Here is a 14,092-nt window from a genome sequence, read left to right as displayed (position 1 = left end):
AAGGAGAGGTCTGGAGATGTTAGTTAATTTGTCCAAGGCCATGCAGCTGGTAAGTAAGCAGGAGAGCAGAGACTCACCTTCTGACCCATCTCTGCCCTGAGCCTTGCTCACCATAGACAACCTGGGGGCAAGACAGAAGTCCATGGCCGCACATTCTTGGGGCTCCCCGACAACTTTAGGGACTTGATGGAAAAAGCAGCACAACCCAACAAAGACATCAGGACCATCCCAAATGGTGGATGGAGGGTACCCAACGCCTGAGAGAGGGCAGCTCATCTTTGGGCAACTCTTAGAACTGGACAGAATTTGACCAGTAGACCAGTACCTTCCAAACCCCAGCCTCTCGTGACCCTCCCTCTCCCAGACTGCCTTGGTAATCCCTGCCACCTCTCAGCTTCCTCACCCTAGGCTGAATCCCATTCAGGGTGGTCCAGATGCTCCAGCAACCAGAACTGCACCAGAAAATCCCGTAGCTGCCTGAACAATGGTCCCATTTGCTCCGGGGCAGGATAGAAGAGGGCAGCAAAGCAAATTTCTGCTTTTCATGCCTGGTACTGTCACTGAAGTTGTCCCATGAGGGAAAAAAAAACCATGATGTCACCATGGGACACATTTAGGGGACTCAGACAACATTCAGAGAGAAACCAGAAAAGTCCCTGACATTTCTGGAAACCAACAGCCAGAATGCCTGGAGACAGTCAGGGCAAAGCTCCCGGGGAAGGAGGCCCCATACCATGACTGCCACCCCTCAGTGCCCTGTTTCACTCATTGTGGGATTCAGGCCACGGACTGACCACCCCTTTGACCAAAAACCATCAAAGCAGGCACTTTTGTGAGCTCAAGCCTTCAGGTGAAGATTTCAGGCAAAACTCCAGTTGGAGCTTGTTTTCTGTCCTTGAAACTCATAAACTCATCTCTCAGGACCTGTGGGCACCAAGAGCATTCTGTTCTGACAGCCTGCCCACTCAGAAAACTGCAAGGATGAGAAGGGAAAACAACTGGCTCTGGCCCCAAGGAGAGTCGTGAAAAGGTGGAGCGTTAGGCAGTGGAGGAGGTCGGACTAAACAACTTGATGGATCTCTCATGGATGACATTTTACCACCATGAAAATTACTCTCCGCACACTGCACAACGAACACGTCTCTGCTCGGTGCACTGCATGGATGCCCCTTGTTTCCAGGGCAACCTCACCTAGGGTGGAGGGTGGCAAGCAATGGATGGGTAAGCCTATTTCCTTGACAACCCAGGTCCCTGAAGTGGACGAGCAGCCCACTGGTGCATGAACTCAGCCCTCCAGCTAGACAGAACCAGTGGGGGAGGTGGTGAAAAGGGCATCCAGCGGGAGGAAATTTGCGGGTCAAGGCACCAGGACTTGCACTGAAACTAACCCTGAGTCAATGGTGCCCCTAGTCTTCCGGTTGCCCTATGTATCTTAGCCATCAGCAGTACCAGTCTTAGCTGGTCTGAGTCCCTCATTTCTTCTCTCACAAGATATCCATCAAATATGATTCATTTGTTTGGAATGTTTCTAGGTCACAATTTTAGACCTTAAAACTACAACATCCACGATTGTCTGTTCTTTTTCTTTTTTTGGAGGGGGGGTGGTGGAGAGGCAAAGAAGGAGAGGTAGGGAGAGAATCAGGATTCAGACAACGGAGCTGATGAAAAATAGCTGAGGCAGAAGACTATGCAGGGAGGTACAAGGATGGAGTTTGGCAACATAACCCACAAAGGGGAAACCAGATTCCTGCAGTGTGTTGACTTCTCCCAGGAAGCTGGAGGAGTTTGGGGCCGAAGGAGGTGTCCTCTGGCCAAGGTCTTTCAGAACAAAGATTCTGTCTTCACCACAGAGAGCGGCCTGGAAAGGGCAGAGGTGACTTGGCAAACCTGGAGAGGAGGCCTTGTCCTTGTGGCTGCTGGTGGGGTGCCAGGGTGAGTGGGGTTCGCTGTAAGGAGTGGAGCCTGAGGGCCCTGTGGAGCTCCAGGCATGTAAGATAATATTTTAAGTGCTCACTCCTCCCTGAGCTCTCTCTCAGACTGCAGCTATTAAGGACAAGCCCCAATCCCCTGGAGGCAGGTGGGCTTTGAAGTCCAGCAGCCCAGTCTTGCCCCTGGAAGGGGAAGGAAGAGGTCCAGGAAGGCTCTGGAGCAATAAGGGCTTCCGCTGGCAGGGTGGGAGTGTGTCCATGAATTAATGGCTGAATATCTTACACTCTAGGCATTTGGAGATGAGGGAAGAAGACAGGCAGACTAAAAATTAAAGCAACACGTAACAAAGAAGATGGTGAAAAGACCACAGAATCGAGGCGGTGCACTGAGTTGGGGAGGCCTGAGCAGGGGGGTTACCCAAAGCGTCCAGGGGACTTTAAAAGGCTTCATGATTCCCAAAGACCTCTGCCCCTCTCACCATTCCACAATTCTGCCAGCTCAGCCACACCCCCCTAAGAGGTGCCCACGTTCCCGATGGGTCCAAGAGCAGCGATTGCAGGGCTTCAAGCAAAGGATAGGAACCGAGTGGCCCGGGTCAACCTAGGCATTTGGAGCTGGCACTATGCCAAATAAGAGCTTCGCAGAAAGAGGTCATTTTTCCTTCCTTCCTCTTCCTCTCTGGAAGGGAAAGTAGGTTGTATTTCTCCTGCCCCCACTCCTTGGCGATGTCAGAAACGGGAGCTGAACGGGCTTCTTGGATTACCCAGTCAAATTCTCAGCCCAAGACATCAATGCCTGCGTCTTTTGTCCCGGTTACTGCCACCTCGGTGACTGATGCCAAAACCGGTCACTAGGGCCAAGAGGTCTGTGAGGTAGTTCAGAGGTCAGCGACTGGAGCCATGCGGGGAGCCACTGAGCTCCTGGGGCCCGACGGGGTGGGGGTGGGGGGATCGACTCCTGGGCTCCCTCCGCTGCCAGCAGGGGTGGGGGTGCTAGGAAGGAGGGTGGCGGGAGAGCCACAGGTGCGGGCGGCAGACCCGCACTAGCCGGGGGTTACAGGGCCTGGGGGGGGTTCTGCACGGCCACAGTCAGAGCTTTGTTCTGGGGCCAGAGCGCTCTCACTGTGGGCTCGGTCTGCTCGCAGAGAAACTTCTGGGATCACAGAAGTGCAACTGGGCAGAGGAGGGTCACAGAGGGGGCAGGGAGAGGGGCCCTGCAGGGGCAGGAAGGGAGCTGGTTTCTTCCACTCGTGCGCGACAATCAAGACTGTTCCTGTGCCGGGTCTCTCCACCTCCCTCCATCCCTTTCTTGTCCTTAACTCGGCCCCAAGGTCCGTGGCCGGCGGAGGAGACTGAGAAGCTGAGAGGCAGCAGACAGGAGAGCCCCCGGGCCCCGCACGGGCGACACCGCCGTCCCGCCCGTCTGCCCTCCCCGGAGGCCGGGTTCAGCCGCCGCAGGACCCCAGGGCCCTCCCGCTCTCCACCGGGGGCCGGCAATGCGCCTCCTCGGGCGGCCAGCGGGGGAGGCAGAAATTGAAATACCGGCACAGAAATACCTGCCCGTCCCGGAGGGCGAGCCGCTGCAGGCCGCCCGCGGGGCCCGGGGCGCAGGGGCGCCGGCGGCACTTACCCCAGAGCAGAGTGAGCAGCTTGGCTTTGGGGATGAGCACCAGGGAGTACACGGCCCCCAAGTGGAGCAGGCTCATGAGGACGACGTTCCTCCAGACGATGTCCTGCCGCTGTCCGCACGCGCCCGGCCTCCCCCGGCCGCCGCCGCCCCCCGAGCCTTCGCCCCGCGCGCGGGTCTCCCCCGCGGCGCGGCAGGAGGGCACCTGGCCCCCGTCGGCGGCCGGGCCAGGCATGGCTGGAGCGAGGGGGCGCCGGCGGCGGCGGCGGCAGCAGGCGGGCGCTGTGCCGGCGCGGAGCTCTCCGGTGGGGGCGGGGGCTTCTGCCTTTGGGGGGGCTCTCCGCACCTCCACGCCCGCCTTCCCGGCCCTTCTCCGGTTCCTTCTCTCTTCTTCAGGCGTTCAGCTTGGCCTAAGGATGCGGATCCTGGCGCCCGGCATCTGTTGCTGGCGTATCACCCATGCCGCTGGCCAGGCTGAACTCGGCGCCGGGAAGGAGAGGCAAGCGGGGAGCGGGGGGCGGGGGGCGGGGGGCGGGGGGTGAGTGCAGAGGAGGGGGGAGGGGTGTGCAAAGAGAGCGGAGACCGCGGCAGGGGAGGGAGCGATCGGAGGGAGCGGGGAAGAAAGACCTGCATAGCTACAGCCAATCAGGATCGCCCGTGGGGCTCTTAAAGAGAAAGGCTCCCCCTTGGCCTCCGCCGCCTGGGCTCCCCGGAGCCGAACTGGGGAGCCCGCTGGGTAGGCTGTTGGCAGCCTCTGCCTTGGGGTCGCTGGCATGTGGCTCCTGGGACAGGGGTCCTGGTGAGCGTCTCACAGCACTTCCGTTGTTGTTGTGTCTGTTTCTCCAGTTCCAAAAAATACCTTTCCCTTTTGAAAAGATTGTTTTTTTCTTTTGAAGCCACAGGCTACCAGAGTTGGGAGAATTTAAAATACTTGCCCGAAGTCGCAATACAAGTTAAGGCCAGATCCGAGATGAGATTCAGAAGTCCCTGTGTCTGCCGCTTCGTGGAGGGATGGAGGCAGCCGCTCTCTTTAATCAGGCGGCTGCAGACAGACACACAGACGGTGCTCAGTGCCTATTAAATGATAACACAAATGATTTGGGGGCTGCTTAGTAGCCAACAGTGCCCGGCCCAATGCACAGCTCTTTGAGGCAAATCCTCTGCTAACTAGCGCACTTCTGGACTGGCTCCTTAGTGCTCAGCTGATGGAACAATACCTCAAATGTCAGCACCGTTGAGAATGGGACTTTAGAAAGAAAAAATCACCCAGAACGTTCCAAGGAAAATTAACCTTGAAAACTTTGAAGAATTCGTGTCTGCTCATTACTTTCCTCCTAATGCAGATAATTTAGAGCTGTCCAGCGAGAGCCCTAATTGCAGAAATTACAGAAAAGCAGAGACGGGTGAGCTAGCCGTGTGCCAAGCAGGTGTGGCTGCACCCGCAGGTGGGTGGCAGAAGGAAAAGGGCTCAGGACTGGAAGCCCAGGGCCCCGAGTCCTCGTTCTAACTCACTGTGACCCAACTTGGCTCTCTAGGCACAAATTTCCTTACCAGGGAAACAGAACTAATCTTTACTTTTCCTTCCAGCTTGCAAATTCTATGAATATGAGTTTGAAGGGATACCATTATGTTGACAAATAAAGCTGATTTTTGGATTAACCATTGTTAGGAATCCTTTCCAGGATTCCTGGAGAGGAAAAAAAAAAATTACAAAGAACCGACTGCATGAAAGGGCCATACATAATCATCTTATTGTTAGCAGACCTGAAACAGTCCAGTCAGCCAGATAAAACAATGTCTAATTTAAAACTGAAGCAAGGTATGTGGCTTGTGGAATGGGGGCCACCGAGCCGGCGTTATGGTGTTGCTTCAGATTGAGCTGAAATTATAGAATGAAAGGAAATTTGCCTGGGGACCAGATAAATGTCGGCACTGTATGATGACTAGTGAGACAATGGAACATGAAACTGGGTGTAAATTTCATCAACCTGCTCAACCTTGGCTTCATAATGAACCACTTTTTCTTCTCATGCTCCCTCTGCTCCCCACTCCCACCAGACCCACATGCTCCCTGTAGCTCTCTATTCAGACTGTCCTTGCTCTCTGGGGTGGACTAGTTGCTCTACCGAAAGCATCCCTCTGGGCTGTTGTAGAGACTCCCCCCACCCTCACTCTAAATTTGTTTGGCACTTATTGGGCACGTGCTATGTGCCAGGACTGGTGGACACTGGGGATACATGGAAGAATAAGGTATGGTCCCTGCCCTAGGGACCTGCCTAGGGACCCAAGGAAGACAAATCAAACAAATGTAACCTCTTGGCTATGACCTTGGAAGGGCAGGAAGGTCCAGTCGATTAGCGGAAAGAAAGAAATTCTTATTAGGCATCAGGCATACATACAAAGAGGCCAGAGGAGGCAGCAAAATAGTTCTTTAATTGCCCCTGAGTACCTTATCTATTACATAAGCTACTTTATCTGGAATCTATCTCGAATGAACATCTTCCTCTCATCCCGTCAACGAATGAACATCTTCCTCTCATCCCGTCAACGGGGTGGACTGGGTGAGACTGATCATTTCAGCCGGTTGTCCTCATGATGGAGAAGGGGGTGTTTTTATGTGTTGGGGGAGGGTGGAAGTGCTTTTTAGGTCTTTCAGATCCTGCTTACAAAAGGATGGCTGAAGGAAGAGGGCCCCCCAGATCTAGCCTTAGAGGGAGACCCCTACAGATACAAGGTGTGCTCTTGCTAATAATGACTGTCCCCTGCAGCATATTATACCATGAGGGCTGCTTTTCTCCATCTTGCCAACGACCCTAGTATATTTTCTTAGCTTCTGGTCAAGACCTCAGAGTGGGTAAGTGTTCATCTCATCCCAGGATGGGGGCACATGGGACAGTAACCCTTATCCTGTCAAAAGAATAATTACCAAAAATGTGATGAGCCCTAAAAGTGATATGTGCAAGGTATAGTGGAGGCACAAAGGAGGGAGTGGTTAATTCACCCAAGGCAGGGGAAGGGAGTTGATATCTGGGTAAGGATTTTTTTTGGAACTTGATTTTTTAAAAATATTTAATTGTGGTAAAATACACATAATGTAAAATGTACCGTTTTAACCATCTTTAGGTGCTCAGTTCAGTAGTGTTAAATAAATTCATATTGTGATTACATTGCTGTGTAACCAATCTCCAGAACTTTTTCATCTTGCAAAAATGAAATTCTATACACATTCAACAAGAATTCCTCATTTCTCTCTCTCCCTACCCCCTGTAATCACCTGCAACCACCATTCTTCTTTCTGTTTCCATGAGTTTGACCACTTTAGATAACTCATGTAAGTGAAATCGTACAATATTTGTCTTTTTATGTCTGGCTTATTTCACTTAACACAATGTCTTCAAGGTTCATCTGTGTTGTAGCATGTGTCAGAATTTCCTTCCTTTTTTAAGGCCAAATAATATTCCCCTGTATGTATATATCACATTTTGTTTATCCATTTATCTGCCAGTGGACACTTGGATTGCTTTCACCTTTTGCTGCTATGGACATGGGTGTGCAAATATCTCTTCAAGATCCTGCTTTCAGTTCTCTTGAATATGTACCCAGAAGTGGTATTGCTGGATTTTATGGTAATCCTATTTTTAATATTTTGTGGGACTTCCATACCATTTCCTATTGCAGCTACGCCATTTTACATTCCTACCAACAGTGCACAAGGGTTCCAATTTCTCCACATCCTCACTAACATGTTATTTTCTGTTTTTTAAATTACAGCCTTCCTAATGGGTATGAGGTGATATCTTATTGTGGTTTTGATTTGCATTTCCCTAATGATTAGTGATGTCGACCATCTTTTCATGTGTTTGTTGGCCATTTTTACATCATTTTTGGAGAAATGTCTATTCTAGTCTTTGCCCATTTTTTAATTGGATTGTTTGGATTTTTCTGCTGTTGAGTTGTAGGAGTTCTTTATGTACTCTGGATATTAACCCCTTGTTAGATAAATGCTTTGCAAATATTTTCTCCCATTCCATAGGTTGTCTTTTCAGTGTCGATTGTGTTCTTTGATGCATAGAAGTTTTCAATTTCAATGTAGTCTAGTTTATCTGTTTTCACTTTTGTTGCCTGTGCTTTTGGTGTCATAGCCAAGAAATCATCACCAAATCCAATGTCATGAAGCTTTTCCTCTATGTTTTCTTCTGAGTTTTATAGTTTTAGCTCTTATGTTTAAGTCTTTGATCCATTTTGAGTTAATATTTGTATTTGGTGTAAGGTAAGGGTCCAGCTTCATTCTTTTGCATGTGGATATCCAGTTTTCCAAACACCATTTGTTGAAAAGCCTCTCCTTTCCCCATTGGGTGGTTTTGGCATCCTAGTTGAAGATCATTTGACTGTATACTCAAGAGTTTATCTGTGAACTTTCTGTTCTATTCCATTGGTCTATATGTCTGCCTTTATGCCAGTACCACGTTGTTTTGATTACTGTAGCTTTGTAATAAGTATTGAAATCAAGAAGTATGAGAACTCCAACTTTGTTCTTATTTTTCAAGATTGTTTCAGCCACTTGAGATCCATTGAGATTCCATATGAATTTTAGGATGGATTTTCCTATTTCTACAAAAAGTCCTGCTAAGATTTTGATAGAGATTGCATTAAATCTGGAGATCACTTTGGTAGTATTGACATCTTAACAATATTAAGTCTCCAATCCATGAACAGGAGATGTCTTTCCATTTATTTGTGTCTTCTTTAATTTCTCTCAAGAACATTTTGTAGTTTTCAGTTTTGCTCCTTCAGTTAAGTTTACCAGATAAGGATTTTGAAGGAGTGCTGTCTAATAAAAATACAATGCATGCCACAAATTCAAGCCTCATCTGTAAATTTAAATTTTCTAGTAGGCACATTTAAAAAGTAAAAATAAGCAATAAAGTTTAATAATATATTTTACTTAACCCAATATATCCAAAATACTATCTTTTCAATGTGTAATCATTATAAAATTATTGAGACTTTTACGCTTTTGTCCACACTATGTCTTTGAAATCCGGTGTTTAGATTTTTTGCACAGTACATCTTAATTCAGATTAGCCTCAAGTGGCTACTGGCTGCCATATTAGAGAACACACCTTTTTAAACATTTTTTCTGGTGAGGAAGATTGGCCCTGAGCTAACATCTGTGCCAGTCTTCCTCTATTTTGTATGTGGGTTGCTGCCACAGCATGGCTTGATGAGTGGTGTAGGTCCAGATTTGCACCCCTTAATCCTGGGCTGCTAAAGCAGAACATGCTGAACTTACCCACTATGCCACTGGGCTGGCCCCAAGAGCACACTTTTGAAGGATGAGTAGTTTACTCGACAAAGAAATGACAGAGGGCATTCCAGGCAGAGAAAACAGTGTGAGCAAAAGCTTTTGCATTTGGCATTTAGGGAGGTGTCTGGAATGTCTGAAGTGAAAGTAGGAAAACAGTAGGAGATGAAGTTGAAATGTCATGCAGTGGGCAGCCAATGAGGGGAGGTGGGTGTCTTGAGTGCCTGCTGTGCAGAAAGAGCAATGTGGTAGGTGAGGGGAGCCGCTGAGCGGCTTTATGCAGCATAATAACGTGATTGTTTGCATTTCAGAAGGACCGCTCTAGAAGAGGTGTGGAGAATGGTTGGATTGGAGGTAGAGAGAGCTAAGACTGAAGGCAAGAAGACCAGTCAGGGCACTATTTTAAGATTCTGTTCAAGCGATGATGAGAGTCAGCAGTAAGGCAAAGGCACAGATTCTGGAGAAGAGGTAATGGAGAGGAGAGGATAAAGCCAGAGAAACTGAGGTGGAAGAACCAACACGATTTGATGCTTGATTGAACATGAAGGAGGAGAAAAAATACAGGTTTCTTTTTGGGTCTCTGGAATATTCAAGTGAAAGACAATGTCACTTACTGAGAGATTAAATCTCTCTGTGTTTATTACCCTTTTTGTAAAATGGGGATAATAATACTTACCTTATAGTATTCTTGTGGCAACTAAGGTTTAGAACAGTGTCTGGCATGTATTATTAATACAAATATTAATCATCATCATCATCACATAATCATTATAATCATCATTGTTGGGACTGGGACTGAAGAAGTAGGAGCAAGTTAAGAAAAAGAAGTCTTGTTTTCGATGTCCACCTGAAGCTGTTGAGTAGGTTGTTGACTATATAGGCCTGGTGCCCAGCCGAGGTCTAGGCTGGAGATGACAATTTAGTCATAGTTCGATATAGTAAAATCCATGGTAGTGGAAGCAGTTGCCCAGGGGTGGTAAGAAAAGGACTCAGGATAGAATTCTAGAGAACTACTGTTTATGAGAAAGGCAAAGAAAGAGAAACCAGTGGTGTAGACTGAGAAGGAAAGATGAGAGAGGTAGGAGAATCAGCAGAGCGTGGAAGAGCAATACTGAATGCTACAGAAAGGCTAGGAAAGAGGGAGAATGGAGAGCCCACTGCATACAACGCTCGTCACTGACCTTTGCTGAGGCCTTTTCAGTGAGTGATGGGAACAGACCTCACATTGTCAAGAAGCTTGGCAGGGAAGAGGAGAAGGATGGAGAGGCAAAGGTGACTATGTATCTGTGTGAGTGTTTAGATGGGAGGAATTTGAACACATTTATTGGCTAGAGACAGATAATGAAAGGTCAAAGGTCAACAATTTGAGAAAGGGGATGCTTGACGGAGCTAATTTCCTAGCGTTGGGGGGAAGGTTAGACAGGATGAGATCAGGTGATCAGGTGGTTGGTTTAACTTTACGCAGAGAGATAACTTTTCCTTGGAGACTGGAAGGAAATGAGCATGAGGGCAGATATAGCTTATAAAGTGAGTCAGTAAAGTGAAGGAGGGTGCCATGATGGCCTGTTAGCTCTGATGAGAGGGTGAGATCATCTTCAGGGTAAAGCAGGGAGGGAATTTGGTAGAGAGCTGGAGAAAAGTGATGAAGCCTTCCAACAGCTGTCCAGCAGAATGAGAGAGGAAGCTGACCAAGAGCACTTAAAAAGTTGTTGAGCCAAATTAAGGGCCCAGCTAAGAATGGACGCCACGAACTTAGAATGACGTCAGTCTGCACAGTTACGGTGACGCAGCCTCACTCAGCGGTCTGATGGAATATCCAGATTGAAGTAGGGATTGGGACATAGAAGGACAAGAGAGCTAGGTAATTGAAGTGCTGGTGAGAGAGAAGTTTGTGTGGAGTCCAGGCTGGAGAACGGGAAAGGAAATGTGATCAGAAGGAAGCCAAGAAGTCACCGATAGTGGAGGAATCAGAGGCACTATGAGGCCTTGAAGAAGCTGCTGGGCTGATTTCTGTCTGTTAGGGAAGAGAATAAAGGAAGTAATAGCCATTTGTGCTCCAAGAGTGGGATTTGGGATTTAAGACCTATAGTGGTGGGAGAGTTCCCAGTGATAACCTCCAAGGTGAGGCCACAGGATTATAGTGGAGGGAGCAGTCCCTGGAGCTGAGGAGGCTGAGGGATCTGGACAGGACCTCCACAGGAGTGTGGAATCACACAGGGTGGCATCCAGATTTAGCTGAAGATTGTAAACCAGGTGCCCAAGGGTTGGGGGAGTCTTTCATAACAAGGACAAGTCCCAGCTCTCAAATGTCAATGAAAGTTACAAGATTATAAATACAAACTACCGAAGAGCAGCTCTGAGCTGCACTGAGACAAAACCCTCAGGGCCGGAATGCCTGGATTCTGCCCGGCAGTATGTGCCTTGGAGTAGAAGTCACTTCAGGTGGAGGGGATAGAAAGAAGACAGAAGATAAAGTGTTAGACGGTATCACTACCTACAAAAGCCATGTGAGAGATTCTTGATGAGGCATGTGGTCTGGCGTGGTCAGGAGGGCTTCACAGAGGAGGTGGCAGCGCAAGGCCCTGAAAGATAGAAGGACTTGGCAGAGACTCCCAGTTGGATCATTGGATAAGAAAAGGCTCAGAGATGGGGGTGAGCCTGGCAAGGTATCTAGCTGAGGTTGTATTCCTTTGAAGGGTGAATACCAAGATTTAAAAATAATTGTGTCAAAAATATTTGTGGAGAAATTGCGGGCTCTAGGAAGGAAGTAAAGAGAAAAGATTCATTCTTGAAGTTAGAGATTTACAACGATTCTCTTGTGTATGCTTTTCTTAAGGAAGTTTAGATTTTGGCTATAGGACCTAGAGTGCTATGAAAATGACCCAGGTTTGGCATCTGAAAACCTGGGTTTAGGTGTGGCCCCACCACCCTGAATTAGCAAGTGTGAGTAGTCTGTGATCTGGGGACAATGACAATCTCTTAGATCATGAGTTTCATCCTATGTACTATAAGAATTAAGACAGCGCCATGCTGAGGGTACTCTGTGCAATTTACCTAAGAATCTAACTTCCGTTTTCTCATGCGCTAAATGGAGACACCACCTACTTCACAGGGATAGAGCTTAGGACAGTGTTTGATACCCAGTAAGTGCTGAATAATGTGGGTATTTTATTGTTTTTAATCCTCCTAGAGAGACGGACTCCATGCAGTTCTGAAGCCTGCCTCGCCTGGAAGCCAGGATGCTTCTGGGGGCCCCAGACTGGAAAGAGAAGCACATCTGAGTGGGCTGGCGGGATTCCGACCTTGGAGGCGTGAATTCTAGCAGCACCAGGATTCACACGCTCTGAAGGGAACTGGGAAATAAAGTCGCCTGCTCTGCTTTATCGGAGGTGATCATCTAAGGCCGCTCCTCTGGCACAAGGAAGGCTTGAGCTCTGCAGTGGAGTTAATGGGGCAGGAAGGAGAGGTTGCCTCTTGGATGGGGTGCGTGGACATCGGTTTCCACTGTAAACAATCTTTGTGCCCCCAGGGTAAGAAGACCATTCATAGGCTTTAGATTGGAATGATTGGGGCAGCATCAAGTTGGAAGTTGGTTTTGAGATACAGCAACGCCATGGCTTAGTAGAGAATTAGTCTTCTCGGCTTCCTCCAGTCACAGGAGGGTGGCTTCCCCTTTCTGTACTAAGTGGATTGTGAAAACGTCCCCAGAGATTTTATAGCAGTGGACAAGGGGAGGCCCGTTCCTCTAAAATGAATGCTTCCATTGCTTTGGATGTGAAGAGAGCGAGGAGGTTTTCTTTTGACACAAACCCCAGCCGTCTTGCCTAAGACCCTTCCCACATTTCCTGACCACTCCTAATGGGGGGCTGCAGTTTGGCAGCGGGAAACTGGGTGTTGGACATGGCTGGATTTGGAGGACCTTACTTCCTACTTCACAGATAAGAGGGTCTACTTAATGAAACCAACCCAAACTTGTCTCTCCTGTCAGTGATATGCTGCCCCTTGCATCTTTCCAAGCTATCTTCAGTTTGAATTAATTAACATTCTTTCATTCAGTATCTATTTATTGAGCTTCCTCCAGAAGCCCAGCCCTGAGGTCAGCTCCACGGACAGAGGAGTACATGGCTGTGCTCCTGGAACTCATGGTCCAGGAGGCAGGCAGGTAGTAATCAAATAATCAGTACAAGAAGTGTATGCCACAAACTCTAACAAATGCTATGGAGGAAATCTAATCATCCCTTTTAAGATCCAGTCTTGGCACATTAACATCTGTGAATACCTACGCCACATAGCTCTTTGACCAACATCTGTCTAGAAACACGGTCCACAAACCAAACCAAACTCCTCCCCACTCTCTCTCTCCCCCTGCTCCCAAATCCCAGCTCTCTGAAATAAATGAACAATCCCTATTGTTGTGACAGAAGAAAGACAGTTATTGACAAGGTTTTCACCCACATCTCTGCCAGTTCTTCCCCTCCCCTCCCCCGCAACACCCACCCCGTCTTCTTGTAGGATAGTTATTTTGGTTTCCAAGGGCAGATAAAGGTAGAGAGGCTCTTTTTTACTTCTCAGCATTAGCTGCTGTTATTGTTTCTGTTTCAGTGACCTCTTTTGCTTCCTGCTGTGTCAATTACCACAGGCTGCTCTTAAAGAGCAAAGACCCCCGTTGTTCTCTAGCAGGGAGGGGGCATTTGTAAACAGAGTTCAGGAATGTCAAAAGGGTGACCCAGATTTCCAGCACTGGAGGAAAAACTAGTTCGTTGTGCGTATCCCATGTAATGAAACGTAGCCTATTCTTGACGCGGGAACAGGTGTGCAGAAAGGTTAATTTCACGGAAATACATTTCATTACTGAGAGGGACTCACTGCTTAAGGACGTCAAGGCCAAGTGAGTATATTTGTCCCAAGTCCTCAAATTGCAAGCAGTTTCTTTAATGCCTATCTACTCATTTCCAACCAAGGAAAGGACTGCATTAGTTTTTCTTCAGATTAGAAATGAACTCTACAAGAGGACCAAAGGTATCCAAATATAAATAGGTCTGAGTTGTTTCTGTAATCTTTCTTCAAAGCTTTGGTGCTTATCCAAATTTGCTTCGATCTCTTCTGAAGACTTGTGGGTAATATACAAAGACTCTGTGGGAAAGGTAAATGGAACATAGACTTCCAGAGCCAGAAGTGAAATTAGAGATCTCTAGTCCTACCCTTCATTTTACAGATGGGGAAATGGAGGCA

General features: G+C 48.0%; 1 protein-coding gene and 1 long non-coding RNA gene across 2 annotated transcripts in view; one reads left to right on the top strand and one right to left on the bottom strand.

Moving 5' to 3' along the window:
* The window catches only part of SCD5 (stearoyl-CoA desaturase 5), a 141,137-nt gene extending 137,115 nt beyond the window's left edge, over positions 1-4,022 (bottom strand). Inside the window, exon 1 of the mRNA XM_008525788.2 lies at positions 3,559-4,022. Coding sequence (XP_008524010.1) covers positions 3,559-3,790 — 232 coding nt within the window. The 5' untranslated portion in view covers positions 3,791-4,022. The remainder of the gene's footprint in view (positions 1-3,558) is intronic.
* A 2,280-nt stretch (positions 4,023-6,302) lies between these two features.
* Positions 6,303-12,243, top strand: LOC139082543 (uncharacterized). Its single transcript, XR_011538637.1, has 3 exons — positions 6,303-6,409; positions 7,061-7,181; positions 12,051-12,243. It is a non-coding gene; the product is annotated as an uncharacterized lncRNA (long non-coding RNA).
* Positions 12,244-14,092: the final 1,849 nt, after the last annotated feature.

The sequence above is a fragment of the Equus przewalskii genome, chromosome 3, assembly GCF_037783145.1.
Source record: "Equus przewalskii isolate Varuska chromosome 3, EquPr2, whole genome shotgun sequence".
NCBI lineage: Eukaryota > Metazoa > Chordata > Mammalia > Perissodactyla > Equidae > Equus > Equus przewalskii.
The sequence above is the reverse complement of the archived record's forward strand: the minus strand, read 5'-3'. Positions and strand labels throughout refer to the sequence as shown.